This window comes from Heptranchias perlo, chromosome 8 (assembly GCF_035084215.1).
Source record: "Heptranchias perlo isolate sHepPer1 chromosome 8, sHepPer1.hap1, whole genome shotgun sequence".
Classification (NCBI taxonomy): Eukaryota; Metazoa; Chordata; class Chondrichthyes; order Hexanchiformes; family Hexanchidae; genus Heptranchias; species Heptranchias perlo.
In genome coordinates this window covers 73,249,374-73,269,943 of record NC_090332.1, presented here as the reverse complement: position 1 = coordinate 73,269,943, position 20,570 = coordinate 73,249,374, and the positions used below count along the sequence as shown (strand labels likewise).

Sequence of the window (20,570 nt, the reverse complement as noted above, 5' to 3'; positions counted from 1 at the left end):
GATGAACCACAGTCCAGAATGTACCATTGGCACGTGGCTGGACGACAACACTCAGAATGCAGCTTGTGCTCAAATTGGTGGGGCAGAGCTTACAAACAGGAAATCGTGGCAGGCTTTGCAAATGGCTTGTCCCGCTGTCAAAAAAAATTCTAGTGCTTTAAGGGCAAAAGCTCTTTTTCTCCCACATACAGTTTTCTGATTGGAAATCAGATCTAGGAAAGAAAGTTTTTTTTTTTAAGAACAGCTGCCATCATAGTTTGCTGAACCCTGAAGCTACTAAATAGTTAAGCCGTGTAGTAAAATGCCAGGCTGGGAGTGTTAGCCTTCCAAGAGATAGCCTAGCAGCTTGGGGAATCTTTTGGTGCACTGTTATTTGGTCCACAAGATATCTGATGCATGGAGACCCAGCACCTTGTGCAAGAGCCTCCAAGCCAAGCTACAGAGAAATCCACAAAGATAGAGATGCTATTTGTCAAACTGAGAGCATACACTTTCCCTTTAGGGGTGCATGAACTTATCCAAGGCCAGAGAGCTTCAGCGCAGATTGGCAACAGCCAAGTTTTATGGGCACCCAAGTTGCACATGGGTACTGCTGGATTCTAACCAGCTCAACCTGCACTGCCGACCAGCACAAAACACTGGCAAGCTTCCCCCTGCTTTTCCGTCGGAGGACAGCCCAATATGTTAGGGCATTGGCTAGCAGGGTTTTCTGGAGCAATGGCAAGAATCCCAAACCCCCTCCCCATACCCCTGTAGGTCACGTTAACAAGCCAGGCTGGTAAGTCAATCACCAACAGTACCCTGGAGAACTGCATTCCAGCCTCGCTCAGGTACTGGATTACTGGCACTGTCAGAGGATTCAGTTCCAATCCTTCAGAGCCAGGCATGCCCTCTTGGAGCCAACTCCATCTCAAAGAAATTCCATTTAGCTCCCTCAAAAGTACAATTATTAGTTGCTTAGTAGATGACTAACGAGCATGGGTTGAGCTCTCATTAGGGCAGGCAGCAGATGCCAGGACTCATGAGTGACATGCTGAGTAGGAATATGTTCAAAAAATGTGAGTACATTGTGACTGCATGGGAACACTCCACACCCCACTAGTATAGCTCCATCACAGAATCATAGAAAGTTACGGCACAGAAGGAGGCCATTTGGCTCATTATGCCTGTGCCGGGCAAAAAAGAGCTATTCAGCTTATTCCCACTTTCCAGCACTTGGTCCGTAGCCCTGTAGGTTACGGCACTTCAAGTGCACATCCAAGTACTTTTTAAATGAGTTGAGGGTTTCTGCCTCTACCCCCCTTTCAGGCAGTGAGTTCCAGACCCCCACCACCCTCTGGATGAAAACATTCCCCTCAGCTCCCCTCTAATCCTTCTACCAATTACTCTAAATCTATGCCCTCTGGTCACTGACCCCTCTGCTAAGGGAAATAGGTCCTCCCTATCCACTCTATCTATCCAGTCATCATTTTATATACCTCAATTAAATCTCCCCTCAGCCTCCTTTGTTCTAAAGAAAACAACCCCAGCCCATCCAATCTTCTTTCATAGCTAAAATTCTCCAGCCCTGGCAACATTCTCGTAAATCTCCTCTGTACCCTCTCTAGTGCAATTACATCTTTCCTGTAATGTGGTGACCAGAACTGTACACAGTACTCAAGCTGTGGCCTAACCAATGTTTTATCGAGTTCTAGCATAAGCTTCCTGCTCTTATATTCTATGCCTCAGCTAATAAAGGAAAGTATCCTGTATGCCTTCTTAACCACCTTATCTACCTGTCCTGCTACCTTCAGGGATCTGTGGACATGCACTCCAAGGTCCCTTAGCTCCTCGACACCTCTCAGTATCCTCCCATTTATTGTGTAGACCCTTGCCTTGTTTGCCCTCCCCAAATGCATTACCTCACACTTTTCTGGATTGAATTCCATTTGCCACTTTTCTGCCCACCTGACCAGTCCATTGATAGCTTCCTACAGTCTACAGCTTTCCTCCTCACTATCAATCACACAGCCAATTTTTGTATCATCTGCAAACTTCTTGATCAAGCCCCTCACATTCAAGTCCAAATCATTAATATATACCACAAAAAGCAAAGGACCTAGTAGTGAGCCTTGTGGAACCCCACCTGAAACAGCCTTCCAGTCGCAAAAACACCTGTAAAATTTGCAAAAACACCTGTGTAGTTCAGCCGCAGTCTCTTGCCTCTCTGGACCCAATGAGGGTAGGCACTGAAGCTTGGGTATATGAGTATGTAGTTTAACTAGCCTCCAGGTAACATCTTCCAGCCGCTTTAGGAGCATTCTAGTATTAACTACAATAGAAGTCGTTTGGAAAGCTGGGGGAACTGCAATAAATGTTTTGGTGAGTTATCAGATTATTTCAATAGTTACCTGAAGGAAAACCACAATAAACCTCTAACTCTTTTGAGGTCCAGTGGTTTTCATTTTAAAATTCTGCAGCCCATCACCCACCCTTTCGATGGGCTATGCTTCCTGGCTCAGAATGGGGGGTCATGCTAGACATCACTACGGTGCTCCAGACCTCAGACCACCTGTGAGCAACACCAGTATGTATAAGGGAGAGTAATGAGGAACAACAGTAGGCTATTTAGCCCCTTGATCCTGCTCCGCCAAACAATCAGATCATGGCTGATCTGTGCCTCAACTCCATTTACCCACCTTAGCTCCATATCCCTCGATACCCTTACCCAAGAAAAATGTGTCAATCTCAGTCTTGCAAGCTCCAACTGACCCAGCATCCACAGCCTTTTGGGGCAGAGAATTCCAGATTTCTACTACCCTGTGTGTGAAAATCTGCTTCCTGATTTCCCTCCTAAACGTCTGGCTCTAATTTTATGATTATGTCCCCTCGCTCTTGATTCTCCCATCAGAGGAAAGTTTCTCTGTATCTACCATATCGAATCCTTTTATCATTTCAAACACCTCGATCAGGTCACTCCTCAATCTTCTAACCTCAAGGGAATACAAGCCATAATGTAACCCTCTAATCCCCGGTATCATTCTGGTGATTCTGCGCTGTACCCACTCCAAGGCAAATATATCCTTCCTAATACTGTCATCTAAACCAATGGGTCAGCTGTTCTTTCTAGTTACCATGAAAACACAGATCATTTGAGAAAGGAGGTATTCATTACATATTAATGCTCATCGCCTCGGCTAATTGTATTTCTCACTTCGCTGAATTATCTACAAATTACTCCATGATTGGTGGGGCAGCCAATCTCAAACTTGCACTTTATCAACCAGTTGATAATTTCACTTAACACCATTTAATTGAAATTATTTACAGCAAGTAGATAGCAGTTAGAAGAGATTAATCCTAAATTACATCCATAGAACAAGCACTGATCTGCCTTGATTGAAACAATGCATAGTGTTCTATTTGCATCAGTTACAATTTATTTGTCATAACAATTTAAATTAAATTGGAATGAATACAGTAATTGATTGTAGAATTACATAGAAATGCGACACGGAAACAGGTCGCTCGACCTATCCAGTCCGTGTTGATGTTTATCTGACCATACTAAATGGGATACATTCAGAACAAATCTAGCAGCTCAAAACTGGGCATCCATAAGGCGCTGTGGGCCGCCATCAGCAGCAGAATTGTATTCCAGCACAATCTGTAACCTCATGGCCCGGCATATTCCTCACGCTACCATTACCAACAAACCAGGGGATCAACCCTGGTTCAAGGGGGAGTTTAGAAGAACATGCCAGGAGCAGCACCAGGTGTACCTAAAAATGAGGTGTCAACCTGGTGAAGCTACAACACAGGACTACATGCATGCGAAACAGCGGATGCAACATGCTATACACAGAGCTAAGCGATTCCACAACCAACGGATAAGATGAAAGCTCTGCAGTCCTGCCACATCCAGTCGTGAATGTAACATTCGCACCAAACAAGTGCCAGGCAATGACCATCTCCAATAAGAAAGAGTCCCACTAACTCCCCTTGACATTCAACAGCATTACCATCGCCGAATCCCCCATCAACATCCTGGGGGTCACCATTGACCAGAAGCTTAACTGGATTAGCCACAAATACCGCGGGTACGAGAGCAAGTCAGAGGCTGGGTATTCTGCGGCAAGTGACTCACCTCCTGACTCCCCAAAGCCTTACCACCATCTAAAAGGCACAAGTCAGGAGTGTGATGGAATACTCTCCACTTGCCTGGATGAGTGCAGCTCCAACACTACTCAAGAAGCTCGATATCATCCAGGACAAAGCAGCCTGCTTGATTGGCACCCCATCCACCACCCTAAACATTCACTCCCTTCACCACCGGTGCACCGTGGCAGCAGGGTGTACCATCCACAGGATGCACTGCAGCAACTCGCCAAGACTTCTTCGACAGCACCTCCCAAACCTGCGACCTCTACCAGCTAGAAGGACAAGGGCAGCAAGCACATGGGAACAACACCACCTGCACGTTCCCCTCCAAGTGTCTCACCATCCCGACTTGGAAATATATCGCCGTTCCTTCATCATCGCTGGGTTAAAATCCTGGCACTCCCTACCTAACAGCACTGTGGAAGAACCTTCATCACATGGACTGCAGTGGTTCAAGGTGGCGGCTCACCACCACCTTCTCAATGGCAATTAGGGATGGGATATAAATTGCTGGCCTTGCCAGCGACGCCCACATCCCGTGAACGAATAAAAAAAATGATGGTGGACAATTAAACAACTAACAGGAGGAGGAGGCTCCGTAAACATCCCCATCCTCAATGATGGCAGAGTCCAGCACATGAGCGCAAAAGACCAGGCTAAAATGTTTGCAACCATCTTCAGCCAGAAGTGCCGAGTGGATGATCCATCTCGGCCTCCTCCTGATATCCCCACCATCACAGAAGCCACTCTTCAGTCAATTCGATTCACTCAACCTGATATCAAGAAACGGCTGAGTGCACTGGATACAGCAAAGGCTATGGGCCCCGACAACATCCCGGCTGTAGTGCTAAAGACTTGTGCTCCAGAACTAGCCGCGCCTCTAGCCAAACTGTTCCAGTGCAGCTACAACACCGGAATCTACCCAACAATGTGGAAAATTGCCCAGGTATGTCCTGTCCACAAAAAGCAGGACAAATTCAATTCGGCCAATTACTGCCCCATCAGTCTACCCTCAATCATCAGCAAAGTGATGGAAGGTGTCGTCGACAGTGCTATCTAGTGGCACTTACTCACCAATAACCTGCTCACCGATGCTCAGTTTGGGTTCCACCAGGACCACTCGGCTCTAGATCTCATTACAGTCTTGGTCCAAAGATGGACAAAAGAGCTGAATTCCAGAGGTGTGGCGAGAGTGACTGCCCTTGACATCAAGTGTGGCACCAAGGAGCCCTAGTAAAATTGAAGTCAATGGGAATTGGGGGAAAACTCTCCAGTGGCTGAAGTTATACCTAGCACAAAGGATGATGGTAGTGGTTGTTGGAGGCCAATCATCTCAGCCCCAGGACAATGCTGCAGGTGTTCCTCAGGGCAGTGTCCTTGGCCCAACCATCTTCAGCTGCTTCATCAATGACCTTCCCTCCATCATAAAGTCAGAAATGGGGATGTTCGCTGACGATTGCAGTGTTCAGTTCCATTCCCAACCTCTCAGATAATGAAGCAGTCCGTGCCCGCATGCAGCAAGACCTGGACAACATCCAGGCTTGGGAGGATAAGTGGCAAGTAACATTCGCGCCAGACAAGTGCCAGGCAATGACCATCTCCAAGAAGAGTGTCTAACCACTTACCCTTGACATTCAATGGCATTACCATCGCTGAATCCCCCACCATCAACGTCCTGGGGGTCACGATTGACCAGAAACTTAACTGGACCAGCCACATAAATACTGTGGCTACAAGAGCAGGTCAGAGGCTGGGTATTCTGCAGCGAGCGACTCACCTCCTGACTCCCCAAAGACCTTCCACCATCTACAAGGCACAAGTCAGGAGTGTGATGGAATACTCCCCACTTGCCTGGATAAGTGCAGCTCCAACAACACTCAAGAAGCTCAACACCATCCAGGACAAAGCAGCCTGCTTGATTGGCACCCCATCCACCACCCTAAACATTCACTCCCTTCACCACTAGCGCACCATGGCTGCAGTGTGTACCATCTACTGGATGCACTGCAGCAACTCGCCAAGACTTCTTCGACAGCACCTCCCAAACCCGCGACCTCTACCACCTAGAAGGACAAGAGCAGCAGGCACATGGGAACACCATCACCTGCACGTTCCCCTCCAAGTCACACACCATCCCGACTTGGAAATATATCGCCGGTCCTTCATCGTCATTGGGTCAAAATCCTGGAACTCCCTACCTAACAGCATTGTGGGAGAACCTTCACCACACAGACTGTAGCGGTTCAAGAAGGCGGCTCATCACCACCTTCTCAAGGGCAATTCGGGATGGGCAATAAATGCTGGCCTTGCCAGCGATGCCCACATCCCATGAACGAATAAGAAAAAAATCTTCCACGAGCAGCAATCCTAATCCTATGTGCCCACTCAGTTTCTCGACCCCTTTATTCCCTTTTCCTTCAACTACCTATCTAACCTTTTCCTAAATGTTAACATGGTCTCTGCTTCAATGACTAACATTCCACATGTGCATTCCACAGCTTTACCAGCTGTGTAAAAAAAGTTTCTCCTGTTCTCTGTCCCAAATCTTTTCCATCAATGTCCCCTTTGTCTATGCCCCCCAACCATTGGAAACAGTCTGATTCTATCTATTCTGTCCCATCCCTTCATAATTCTAAACACCTCTATCAAATTGCCCCATAATCTCATCTGTTTTCATATTCCCTCATACCAGGCAGCATCCTAGTGAATCTGTGCTCTACTGCTTCAACATTCTTCCTATAGTCTGGAGCCCAAAACTGCACACAGTATGCCAACTGTGGTCTTACTAAGGTTTTATACATTAAAATTTGACTTTTACATTCTATACCTCTTGTCATAAAACCCAATTTTCCATTAGTTTTTTTTATGGCTTTATCCACTTGAGGTGCTGCTTTTAATGTCTTGTGCTCCTGAACCTTAGTATAGTTAGAGAAATGCAAACTACTTCTAGAACTGCACCCCTCCAATTTCAATAATGTGTCCACTGAACCACACGATCCATATGTTGCTCTGAAACACTTGCAGAGTTGACCCTTCATCCCCATGGATATGGGAAGAGAAGAAAATGGCACAGCACCAATTAACCCCTTTTCATGAGGCAGACTGGGATTGGACCTGTCTGGTTAGTGATGTCCCCAAGACGAGATTGCATAAATAGCATTCACACTCATTCCGGATCTACGGCAATAAAATCGGCCATTTCATAGCGATGAATTAAACTTTCTTACATCCAACATGAAAGCAGATAGGAATGCAAGGTTTACTGAGATTTGTTCAATTTCAAAGCAACTTATTATTACATTCCAAATTAATCTCCGGGTACAGCAGTGTAGTGATTACGTTACTGGACTAGTAATCCAGAGAATGTGAGATCAACTACGGCAGTTTGAGAATTTGAATTCAGTTTAAAAAATTTGGAAATAAATAAAAAAGCTGGTATAAGTAAAAGTGACCATGAAGCTGTCGGATTGTTGTAAGATCCCAACTGGTTCACTAATGTCCTTTGGGGAAGGAAACTTGCCGTCCTTACCCAGTCTGGCCTATATGTGATTCCAGTCCCATACCAACGTGGTTGACTCTTAATTGCCCTCTGAAGTAGCAAGCCACTCAGTTGAAGAAAAGCACACCTTCGCAGGGCAACTAGGGATGGGGAATAAATGCCGGCCTTGCTAATGACACCCGCATCCCAAGAATGAATTAAATAAAAACATGACTCTCCATTTAACTAATGGTATATGTGTGTGCACGCACATGTGGCGGGGAGGGGGGCAATTTTATTACCAGCAGCATCATCCTTGGAATATTATTGTCGATATGTACAATAAAATTTTTACGAACCCCAGGTCAAAATAGTAAAGTATCTTACCAGACTCCCACTGGCCAGAACAGATTACAAAAAACCCCCCAAAATGTCTGAAAGTTACATCGAGCATCAATTTTCCTAAAATACAGCTTCCCGGTGGTTCAGTTGGTAAGGACCGTGCAATTGAACAATACAGGAGGCACAAGGTTCAATTCCCAGTGTGGGGTCAGCAAGCTGATCTGATCTGAGTGGTGGTAGGAACTCTACCATCGCTTCAACGTTCACGTGAGTGGAAAAATCAAGCAGGGGTTCCCACTCTGGTTTGTCCCAGTGCCTCCTCCTGGGCATAAGGCGAGAATAGGATTGGATCTCGCTGAAACAGCCCCAGTGCTCCCACTGCCGATGACACAAAGATAGGCAGCAGTGTAGGTGGAAGCATAAAATTACAGAGATATTAAGAGATTAAGTGAATGGGCAAAACTGTGGCAAATGGATTTCAATGTAGGCAAGTGTGAGGTCATCCACTTTGGACCTAAAAAGGATAGATCAGAGTAGAGTACTTTCTAAATGGTGAAAAGCTCGAAACAGTGGAGGTCCAAAGAGACTTAGGGGACCATGTACATAGATCATTAAAATGTCATGGACAGGTACAGAAAATAATCAAAAAGGCCAATGGAATGCTGGCCTTTATATCTCAAGGACTAGAATACAAGAAGGTAGAAGTTATGCTACAGCTATACAAAGCCCTGGTTAGACCACACCTGGAGTAATGTGTACAGTTCTGGGCACTGCACCTTAGGAAGAATATATTGGCCTAGGAGGGAGTGCAGCATAGATTTACTAGAATGATACCTAGACTCCAAGGGTTAAATTACGAGGAGAGATTACACAAGCTAAGGTTGTATTCCCTGATTTTAGAAGATTAAGGAGTGTTTTGATGTAAGTTTTCAAGATATTAAGGGGAACTGATAGGGTAGAGAGAGAGAGAGAAACTATTTCCGCTGGTTGGGGAGTCTGGGACTAGAGGACATAACCTAAAAATTAAATCCAGGACTTTCAGGATTGAAGTTAGGAAACACTTCTACACACAAAGGGTGGTAGAAGTTTGGAACTCTCTTCTGCAAACGGCAGTTGATGCTAGCTCAATTGTTAATTTTAAACCTGAGTGATAGATTTTTGTTAACCAAAGGTAATAAGGGATATGGAGCTATTACGGGTATGTGACCTAACTCCATAGATAAGCCATGATCTCACTGAATGGCGGAACAGGCTCGTTGGGCTAAATAGCCTACTTCTGTTCCTATGTTCCATGCTCACAGATGGGTACGGTACCACTGGGCGATCACAGCTGTAAAACTATATCCTAGCAGGAGTCAACACCTGGGAGAAAATGGGCAAATAAAACCCCTCCAGAAAATGCAATTAAAAGGAAAGCAAGAATTGCTGCACAAAATCTAAGTGCTTTAAAGGGAGATATTTGTGAACTTTTTGCTGTTCCTCAGTCACAACTTAGTGCTTTGTCTTAGAACTGGTGAGTTGGAAGTGGCTTGAAAGTGTTCATTTTGTGCAGGACTCATGCTCCTGTGACGACAGGTAGTTCTGCCTCACTGACAATGTTCCCATGCCCAACATTACAGGATTAGAACATCATGTCCTTACACAAGGAGTTCTACATAAAATGACTGCTTCAGTGTTGCTGTTCATAGAATCTTACAGTACAGAAGGCCATTCGGCCCTTCATGCCTGTGCCAGCTCTTTGAAAGAGCTATCCAATTAGTCCCACTCTTTCTTCACAGCCCTGCAAATTTTAAGTCCTTTTTAAGGAGATAGCCCATTCCCTTTTGAAAGTTACTATTGAAACTGCTTCCACAACCCTTTCAGGCAGTGCATTCCAGATCATAACAATTTGCCGCGATTTAAAAAAATTCTCATCTCTCCTCTGGTTCTTCTGTCAATTATCTTAAATCTGTGTCCTCCTGCCAATGGAAACAGTTTCTCCTTATTTACTCTATCAAATCTCCTCATAATTTTGAAAACCTCAATTAAAGCTCCCCTTAACCTTCTCTGCTTTAAGGAGAACAATCCCAGCTGCTCTAGTCTCGCCACATAACTGAAGTCCCTCATCCTTGGTACCATTCTGGTAATTGTCCTCTGTACCTGCTCCAAGGCCTTGACATCCTTCCAAAAGTGTAGTGCCCAGAATTGGACACAACGTTCCAGCTGAGGCCTAACCAGTGATTTATACAGGTTTACCAGAATTTCCTTGCTTTTCTACGCAATGCCTCTATAAAGTCAAGGATCCCATATCCTATTAACTTGTCTTTCTTAACCCTTCCAGCATTGGTTCTGAAGCAACGTAATAAGGTGTGATTGGCAAACATCAGTGAGTCTTTAGAATTACACGGCAATTTTGGTAGAAAACATTTCCTTAAAGCACCGGTGACTGGATACACACTGTGTAGTCTGACTTTGTCTTTAGTGGCATTGTATTCAAAATTTGAAGCTAAAACAATAGATGCTTTTGCCCGTAATCATTGCTGTGCATTGCTCAGAACAAGACTTTTGTCATTTTGTATGTCTGGCCCCTTGTACATCCCCATTTTCCTTTGCCCCACCATTGGTGGCCCTGCCTTCAGATGCCTAGCCCTAAGCTCTGGAATTCCCTCCCTAAACCTCTCCAGCTCTCCTTCCTCCTTTAAGACCTTCCTTAAAACCTACCTCTTTGACCAAGCTTTGAGTCACCTGTCCTAATATCTCCTTATGTGGCTCGGTGTCAAATTTTGTCTGATAACGTTCCTGTGAAGCGCCTTGGGACTTTCACTACGTTAAAGGTGCGATGTAAATGCAGATGGTTGTTGTGTGTTGGGAACAGGTATGTGTGAATTTAGGCCACAATCTCAGTGGTAATTCTTGCTAATGCTAAGTAATCAGTGGAACCTTCAATATATATTGGTATTCGTACAAGAGGTATTTCATTTGCTGAGCTGTAACCTATAATTTATTCTGACGATGGCAGAGAGAAGCTATAATTTCATGCTCTGCTCTGCAATGCATTGTATAGGATATTACTCAAAATAACAAGCCACTTACCAGTGAAAAAGGATGGCTTTTGGCTTCCTCCCGAATGTTAGTGAAAGGAGATTCTAGAATTAAGGCACCTGGAGGAGTCTCTAAGAATGAAAGCAGTCACATGTAACAAAATTAGAAATACAAGATTACCGTTTTATAGTCTTGCTGCAATAAATTAAAAGTTGAGTAACATTCATTGGTTCTATACATTCCTCTCATCGCCCTGTGGAACGGACATCTTCAGCAATACGCAGAAGATCAGTTTTGCTGGCGTTATACATTGGGGGATTTTAAAAACAAAAAGTCTCTTTCAGGGTTCAACATATTGCATGAAGCTGGCGTCACAGCCCTTCTGCTGCTAGTATATTACAGCATTTGAAATGCTTCCCCGCACCCCCCCCTCCCCCCTCCCACAATCAAGTAGGAATAGGAGTAGGCCATTCAGCCCCTCGAGCCTGTTCTGCCATTCAACTAAATTATGGCTGATCTGTATCTCAACTCCATTAACCCACCTTTGCTCCATATTCCTTGATAACCTTTACCTAACAAAATTATCGATCCCAGTCTTGGAAATTTCAATTGACCCAGGATTCACCGCCTTTTGAGAATGCGAGTTCCAGATTTCCACTACCCTATGTGTGAAAAACTGCTTTCTGATTTCACTCCTGACTGGTCTAGATTTAATTTCAAGATTATACCCCCTTATTATGTATTCCCCCAACAAGAGGAAACAGTTCATCAGTATATACCCTATCAAATTGTTTTATCATTTTATAGACCTCGATTAGATCACCCCTCACCCTTCTGAATGCAATGGAATACAAACCAAGTTTATGCAATCCTGTCCTCATAATTTAACCCTTTAAGTCCTGGTATCATTCTGGTGAATCTGGGCTGTAGCCCTTCCAAGGCCAAAATATCTTTCCTGAGGTTCGGTGCCCAAAACAGAACATGGTACTCCAGATGGGCCCTGACCAAGGCTCTGTGCAACTGAAGCATAACTTTCTCACTTTTGAATTCCAACCCCCTTGAGATAAAGGTGAACATTCCATTAGCTTTTAATTGCTTTTTGTACCTGTGCAGTAGGTTTTAATGATTTGTGCATATGGACACCTAAATTTTCAGTACTTTTTCCAAAAATAGAGTGACTCTCAACCACAAGGTCAAGAGTCAAAGCCCCAAAGTTGTAACTTGTCCCCAACTTAATGATGATGAATGGATGAGTCTCAACACTTTTTAGCTGAACACTGATGTATGATACTACAGCTTAGGCGGGGGGGGGGGGGGGGGGGGGAGGGTAGCCAGAAAAGCTATGCTGAATTGCATTTTGTGTTGACTGATCATAACCTGCAAGTCTACAAAGCAAATCGTAAGAACAGAAAGTGTAGAGTCGGAAAAGGACCTTTGATCTATCAAGCCCATTCCCTCCAATGTACCAGATACAAGTTGCATTGTCACAGCCTCCTCTTATTTAAATCTCCTGAAAGAGGAGACTAAAATCAGGTAAATCTCCCAGGAAACCAAAATTATGAACTTCCTCAGAATGAGTCTTGAATAATGTGCCTGAATTTATCCTTCTATAACCTCCAATCTCATTTCTAGCCAGATAATAACCCAACAATTTTTAAAGGAGTGCAATGATTTATCACCAACCAACTTTGATGAAAATTCATTTCACACATCCCTAAGCATTACATTATATATTAAAATTAGTGAGTGGGTTACAATAATTCATTTCAAAATGCATCAAAAATTCCTAGGTCAGGCTCTATGGAAAAGTAATTATCAAAATGTCGGCAGCCAGCTGCAGTATCGCTTACACCTGTAGGGGGTGCTGTAAATGGCAGATTTCCATTTTAAAGCTGTCACGGTGACATTGGGTGCAGCAGAAAAGCAGGTTTTGGTGTTGTGAATCAGGCAGTAGCCAGCTGGTGCCTCGGTGGCATTCGGTTACCACCAGCAGCTTGTATCAGGGCACCCAGCAGCCGAGTGGAACATCTGGACCAAAGCAAAGGAGTGCCCACAACCTCTTTCAAAGAAGCAATTAAAGCCATAAAATATGCAAACAAAGCAGCAGGGTTCATTTCTAGAGGGACAGAATTCAAAAGCAAAGAAGTTATGTTCAACTTGTATAGAACCTTGGTTAGACACATTCAGAATACTGTGCACAGTTCTGGTTTCCATATTACAAAATGGATATAGAAGCACTGGAGAAAGGACAAAAAAGATTTGCAAAGATGATACCAGAACTAAGGTAAAACTATCAGGAAAGACTGAACAGGCTGGGGCTCTTTTCTCTAGAAAAAATACAGAGGTCTGATGGAGGTCTTTAAAATTATGAAGGAGTTTGATAGGGTAGACATGGAGATGTTTGTGGGAGAGTCTAAAACAAGAGGCCATAAATATAGGATAGTCACTAATAAATCCAATAAGGAATTCAGGAGAAACTTCTTTACCCAGAGAGTGGTTAGAATGTGGAACTCGCTACCATAAGGAGCAGTTGAGGTGTATAGCATATATGCATTTAAGAGGAATCTAGAAAAGTTAATGAGGAAGAAAGAAATAGAAGGTTATGTTGATGGGGTGAGGTGAAATAAATAGAGTGGGAGGAGACTTGCGTGCAGCATAAACACCGACAGGGCCGAATGACCTGTTTCCATGCTGTAAATTTTATGTAATTCTATGAAATTGTAATTTCAGTCCCTGCTCCTTTTGACCGTACTTCTGTTGTCCCACTGGCTCCACTGTGGCCCTGGTTCAAGTGATACATCGCAACAGCTACTAACATTCAGAACATGCCAAAGGGGACACCTTGACTTGGGTAAAAGCAAAGTGAGTCAACGCTGACTTTAAAATTCTAGCTGCAATTCCACACGTGGCCACTGGATGTCCTCTAGCAAGAAACTACATAACATCCCTCCTATTGCCATACAAAATATCTATGATGTCTTCTGCAGAAATGTTAATAGCCGAAGAATAGCTTAACTTTTTGAAGTGTCCCCACCCCGAGAATCTATAATCAGCCACACTCCTCCTGCCGTGTCAGAGAAGACGAACTTTCCTCAGTTGAGCGTTTTAGTCGCAACTCATTCAAAAGGTGTGTTTATCGTTTACTGCCCTATGGGTTGAATGAAATTTGAATTCATTGTTGGGATCACAACAAAGCTGAATGACCTGTATGTTTCGTTTTGGTTGCCGAACACATCAAATGTTCACCTGACTGCAACTTTCTCCCTTCCAATGTTTAAAATAAAATCAGGCCACAACTTGGATGTTGTCTCTTCCCCATCAATCGACTGACAAGATTCTGGTGCCCTGTGGATATCCCACCCAACCTGGAGTTTGGAAATTCCTCCCCCTCGGCCCACCAAGAGGATTGTCGTGCCCTCATTATAGGAATCAGATCCCACGCCCCCCCACCTCCCCAAACTGAGAAGAAGTTCAGTGCTGGAGAGGGAACACTGCATCAACACAAAAGCAAGGAAGTTATGCTAAACCTTTATAAATCACTGTTTAGGCCCCAGCTGGAGTACTGTGTCCAATTCTGGGTGCCACACTTTAGGAAGGATGTCAAGGCCTTGGAGAGGGTGCAAAGGAGATTTACTAGAACGGAACCAGGGATGAGGGACTTCAGTTCTGTGGAAAGATTAGATAAGCTGGATTTGTTCTCCTTAGTGCAGCGAAGGTTAAGGGAAGATTTAACAGAGGTGTTCAAAATTATGAGGGGTTTTGATAGAGTAAATAAGGAGAAACTCTTTCCACTGGCAGGAGGGTCGGTAACCAGATGACACAGATTTAAGATAATTGGCAAAAAAGCCGGGGGGGGGGAGGGGGGGGGGAAAGATGAGGAGAAATTTTTTTTACGCAACGAGTTATGATCTGGAATGGACCTGAAAGGGTGGTGGAAGCAGATTCAATAGTAACTTTCAAAAGGGAATTTAATACTTAAAAAGGAAAAATTTGAAGGGGTATGGAGAAAAAGCAGGGGAGTGGGAATAATTGGTAGCTCTTTTAGAGAGCTGGTACAGGCATGACAGGCTGAAAGGCTTCCTTCTGTGCTGCATGATTCTACACTCCCTACGATTCTATAAAGCGTGATAGGGGAGATCAAAAATACTGAGATGGGAGAAATTTTTAAAACAGAAAAGAAAGTCCTACCCAGGATCAAAAGCATAAAGATGACTGGTCAACAGCAAGTTGCTGCACAGTATTTTGCATAAATAGGATGTTTTTATTTTTTCATTCCTATACATGTCCAACCAATGCACACAGCAATCAACAAAGCCAACAGAATACTGAACTACACAGCCAAAACAGTAGAATACAAGTCAGGGGATGTCACGATCAAACTGTACAGGGCTCTGGTCAGACCGCATCTTGAGTATTGGGTCTATTTTTGGTCATCAACACACAAGGGAGACATTCAAGCACTGGAGGCAGTGCAGAGTCACAAGGCTGATTCCTAGTGTCAGGCGTCTGAGTTGTGAGGGAAGACTGAAGAGGTTTGGGCTTTTGGAAATGAAGCATTGGGGAGGTGATATAGAAATGTATATGGTAGTAAATGGTATGGGAACATAAGGAGGCCATTCAATTAGATCATGGCTGATCTGTATTTTAATTCCATTTACCCACCTTGGTTTCATAAGCCCTTAATACCGTTACGTAACAAAAAAATTAATTCTCAGTTTTGAAATTTTTGACCTAGCCTCAACAGCTTTTTGGGGAAGAGAGTTCCAGATTTCCACTACTCTGTGTGAAGAAGTGTTACCTGAAAACACCCCTGAATGGCCTAGCTCTAATTTTAAGGTTAAGCCCCCTCGTTCTGGACTCTCCCACCAGGGGAAATAGTTTCTCTATCTACCCCATCAAATCCTTTAATCGTCTTAAACATCTCAATTAGATCACCCATTAGTCTTCTGGAAGATTAAGTATGGAAGAGGTAAATTTCAATGAACTTACAGCACAGAATATAGAATATTAGCTTAAATTAAACTCTAAGTGTGGAACAAGAGGCCACAGGTTCAAACTAGTAAATGGCAAATGTAGGACTGATATCAGGAATGTTCTTCACACAAGCAGTGGTCAATATATTGAATAGACTCCTGGATAGAGCAGTGGAGATGAAAGCCCTGGAATCATTTAAGAAGCAATTGGATGCTGCAATTGGGAAGATGGAGGGTGGGGGGGGGTGGTTACTGCAGGGTCATTCTGAATGGATGAACTAGGCTAGGTCGAATGGCCTGCCTCATCTGTAAGTATTTTGTGATCTTGTACGCAAATACCATTGATTCCAAGGTATAATGTGGGTAGAATGAGATCACTGTTGCCAATTTGTGCTTTATAACCCTTCCATAGAATTTGGGCTCATAAGAACGTTGCTACTATGAATTTCATTTGCAAAGTGAACTTTGTAGCAAGCTGAACAGCTCGGTTCCAGGTTGCAAGCCAATCAACACTGACATCTACTCGATCAAGAAGTCATAGCACTAATCTTTGCAATACTGATTGTTGCAAGTACAGATTTAATTTCAACAAGAAACACAGGGATAGTTGCAAGAATCTAACGAATAAGTTGGTTGAAGCACTTTACCTTGTTCACACAGGTGCCGTACAACATTTGTCGCAACTCTGAAATCGAATAAAAGAGAAATTATTTTCTACTTTCAACATCAGGCACAACATTGTTTAAACAGAACCCAACAAATTAAGAATTTAAAATTTATTTCTTATTAAGTTAGTACCCAACAAGTGTTCTATTTGTATCTGCGCATAGCATCTCACTTTTTGCATCATCTGCCACTTAGTAAATCATTTAACTATTCACTTTTAAAAACAGAAAATAAATCACTTGTTAACCAATACACAATGCAACGAGCGTGGTTTTATCTCGAGCTACAAGACCAAATATAATATTACAGGTTCTACTATTTATTAAATAAACGCTCAATCCAGTTGCATCTACTGAGACTATGCTGCTTAAAGATGAATAAAATCTGTATCGAACATCTCAATACAATATTTTTTTTTTTAAAAAGGTAAATGGTACAAACCAGAATATTTAATTTTTTTCTTTGCTCACCTCTCTAATTCGTTTCCCTATTATAGGTGGCTACCTCATGCCACCAGGGGCTAAATCCCATATCTCCCATCTCCATTATTTTTAGCAGGAACAATATAGAGTGAGGCATTATCCACAGGGTAATAGTCGAAACATGGGAAGACAGTTTTAGACAGACCGGTAGACAGACTGATGTGCTCAGGCATTGCACCACAAGGCAGTGAAATTTAGGATTGTACCTGTGATTCCCTACAATCTGACTTCCTAATTGCTACTGTGCCAATAATTTCTGAATAAAGGCTGCACTGTCCTGATGAACACACCAAACCTGCGAGCTCTACCACCTAGAAGGACAAGGGCAGCAGGTGCATGTGAACCGCCATCACCTCCAAGTTCCCCTCCATCATCTCGACTTGGACATATATCGCAGTTCCTTCATAGTCACTGGGTCAAAATTCTGGAACTCCCTACTTAACAGCACTGTGGGAGTACCTTCACTGCAAGGACTGCAATGGTTCAAGAAGGCAGCCCACCACCACCTTCTCAAGGGCAACCAGAGATGGGCATTGCTAGCAATGCCCATATCCCCCAGAACGAATTATTTTTTTAAATCACGAATTAAATCTCACACATTACTTTAGTATTGTAAGACAGTATTGTGTTAACAGATTTGTAAAAGTGAAGAGTACTGGTTGTTTAAGGTTAAACACATTGTTCTGGTGCATGTGTAAACACAAAAGACCAAATTAATTTACATTTGTATTGTGGCAAAAATACATCGTTCCTCAGCACAAATCGTTGTCTTCATCCTACCCTACCATATCGCAATGCTATACCTCTTTTTGTAAGGCCCTGTAAAAGGTGGAAGGGGGAACATGTACTTCACAAATAAAAAGCATATCAAAGATCTGACGGAAAGCACTTTTGGCCCATGAAGTGGCGAGTTAGAGGCATTCATATCGTTATTTTTTGACTTGGAAGCGTACCTGTCTGCAGAATCCAAGGTTGCCCTGACGTTTTCTCATGTTTTCATAGAATCATAGAGCATAGAAGGAGGTCATTCGGCCCATCATGCTTGTGCTGGCTCTTTGAAAGAGCTATCCGATTAGTCCCACTCCTCCTGTTCTTTCCCCATATCCCTGCAAATTTTTCCTTTTCAGGTATTTATCCAATTCCCTTTTGAAAGTTACCACTGAATCTGCTTCCACCACCCCATCAGACAGTGCATTCCAGATGTTTTAATACTACTTTTCATTTAAATTGTACTGGCAACTGCTTTATGTCCAGAAGTTGCTGGAACACATCGCCGCTGCCCTGCTGGGCCATTTTCAACTCTCTTCTGAGGCACTTGGCAATTATAGCAAAAGCAATTATAATAGGATTTTGGACAAACATTTGGGACTATTACAGCCCTAAATACGCCAATTTCCATCTTTTAAAATAAATTTGTTGGACTATAACCTGGTGTTGTAAGATTCCTTACATTTGTCCACCCCAGTCCATCACCGGCATCTCCACATCACAATTTCCTTCAATCAAGGTGGTATCGATACAACTTAACTATGTGACTGAACAGTAGTTGGTGATGTTAGAAAGTCTAATACACCTCCATCCTCTCACACACACCCTCCTCTCAAAACTTTAACTTGTGGAATACGCCAAAAACTCTCAGCCTCTCAAGACCCTCTAACCAAGCATACTGAAATGGTAAGTCTGAAAATGTCTCACTCTCTTCACTTGTTTCTACCTCTCTATGGGTCAGATTATTTAATTACTTCAATAAAAATGTGCAACAAAATCAAACAAAAAGGAGAAAGCCACCCAATATCTCCTTGAAACAAGTGAGGATCTTCAGTTACAGGAAAGGCAGTTATAAACAAGTAGCCACTTACCCTGTGCCTAGTGAGTGGCCCCAGATGTAGACTGGACTCTTACCACTCCTCGCTTTCAACCAATTGTAAGTGTAGATAGCATCTGTGGTCATTCCCCTCTCTGAGGGGGTCCCTTCAGAGTCTCCCCATCCTGCATTCAAGAGACAAACCAAAATCAAAGAGTTTTTCACAAACTTTCAAAATCTGATTTTGACATTGCTATCTTGCAAGATTCTAAACGTAACGCCTTTTACTTCAAATAGCAAAGCAATAACTCCTAAGACATTCATGAATTGTACTTTGTGAGCTGCTTTCTAGGATGCAGTTTTATTCCAAACAGATATAGTCACTATTCTTGAAGTTGGACTATATTTCCACAACTCATAATCATGATCATAATTCAGTTAGACTTAGCATAATTGTACAAAAGGTCAAAGACAGAATAGGAGTAAAAGTTCTAAATTAGGGAAAGGCCAATTTTACTAAGCTGAGAATTGGTTCAGCAAAAATGGACTGGAAACAGCTACTTGAAGGTAAATCAGTGTCAGAGCAGTAGGAGGCATTCAAGGGTTTGATTCAAGGGGTTCAGAGTAAACATGTTCCTACAAAGCCATATATATCTAGAGGCCCCTGGATGACAAGGAGCATATACAGGGTAAGATAAGGCAAAAAAGGGAAGCTTATGTCAGACACCAAGAGCTCAGTACTGCAGAAAGCCTAGAGGAGTATAGAAAGTGCAAAGGTGAAATTAAAAAGGAAATTAGGAAAGCAAAGAGAAGGCATGAAAAAATATTGGCAAGTAAGATTAAGGAAAACCCCAAAATGTTTTATAAATACATAAAGAGCAAGAGGATAACTAAGGAAAGAGTGGGGCCGATTGGAGACTAAAAAGGTAACCTGTGTGTGGAGGTGGAAGATGTGGGTATGGTTCTAAATGAATACTTTGCGTCTGTCTTAACAAAAAAGAGGGGGATGATGCAGAGATTATAGTTAAGGAGGAGGAGTGTGGAATATTGGATGGGATAAACATAATGAGAGAGGAAGTACTAAGGAGATTAGCATCTTTGAAAGTAGATAAATTGCCAGACCCGGATGAAATGCATCTCAGGCTGTTGAGAAGCAAGGGAGGAAATAGCAGAGGCTCTGACCATTATTTTTCAATCCTCCCTGGCTACAAGCGTGGTCCTGGAGGATTGGGGGACTGCTAACGTCGTACCGTTGTTCAAAAAGGGAGAAAGAGATAGACCGAGTAATTATAGGCCAGTCAGTCTAACCTCGGTGGTGGGCAAATTATTGGAATCGATTTTGAGCGACAGCATAAATCATCATTTAGAAAGGCACGAAGTAATCAAGGACAGTCAGCATGGATTTGTTATGGGAAGGTTGTGTCTGACTAACTTGATTGAATTTTTTGAGCAGGTAACAAGGAGGGTCGGTGAAGGTAACGTGTTTGATGTGGTGTACCTGGATGTTAGCAAGGCTTTCACAAGGTCCCACATGGCAGACTGGTCAAAAAAGTAAAAGCCCATGGGATCCCAGGGAAAGTGGCTAGTTGGATCCAAAATTGGCTCAGTGGCAGGGAGCAAAGGGTAATGGTTGACGGGTGTTTTTGTGACTGGAAGGCTGTTTC

At 43.2% G+C, this 20,570-nt stretch overlaps 1 protein-coding gene across 1 annotated transcript in view; it reads right to left on the bottom strand.

Moving 5' to 3' along the window:
• The window catches only part of abhd12 (abhydrolase domain containing 12, lysophospholipase), a 118,431-nt gene that overhangs the window by 22,208 nt on the left and 75,653 nt on the right, over window positions 1-20,570 (bottom strand). Inside the window, exons 8-10 of the mRNA XM_067989312.1 lie at window positions 18,962-19,091; window positions 16,602-16,639; window positions 11,033-11,112 (exon numbers count right to left, since the gene is read on the bottom strand). Coding sequence (XP_067845413.1) covers window positions 11,033-11,112; window positions 16,602-16,639; window positions 18,962-19,091 — 248 coding nt within the window. The remainder of the gene's footprint in view (window positions 1-11,032; window positions 11,113-16,601; window positions 16,640-18,961; window positions 19,092-20,570) is intronic.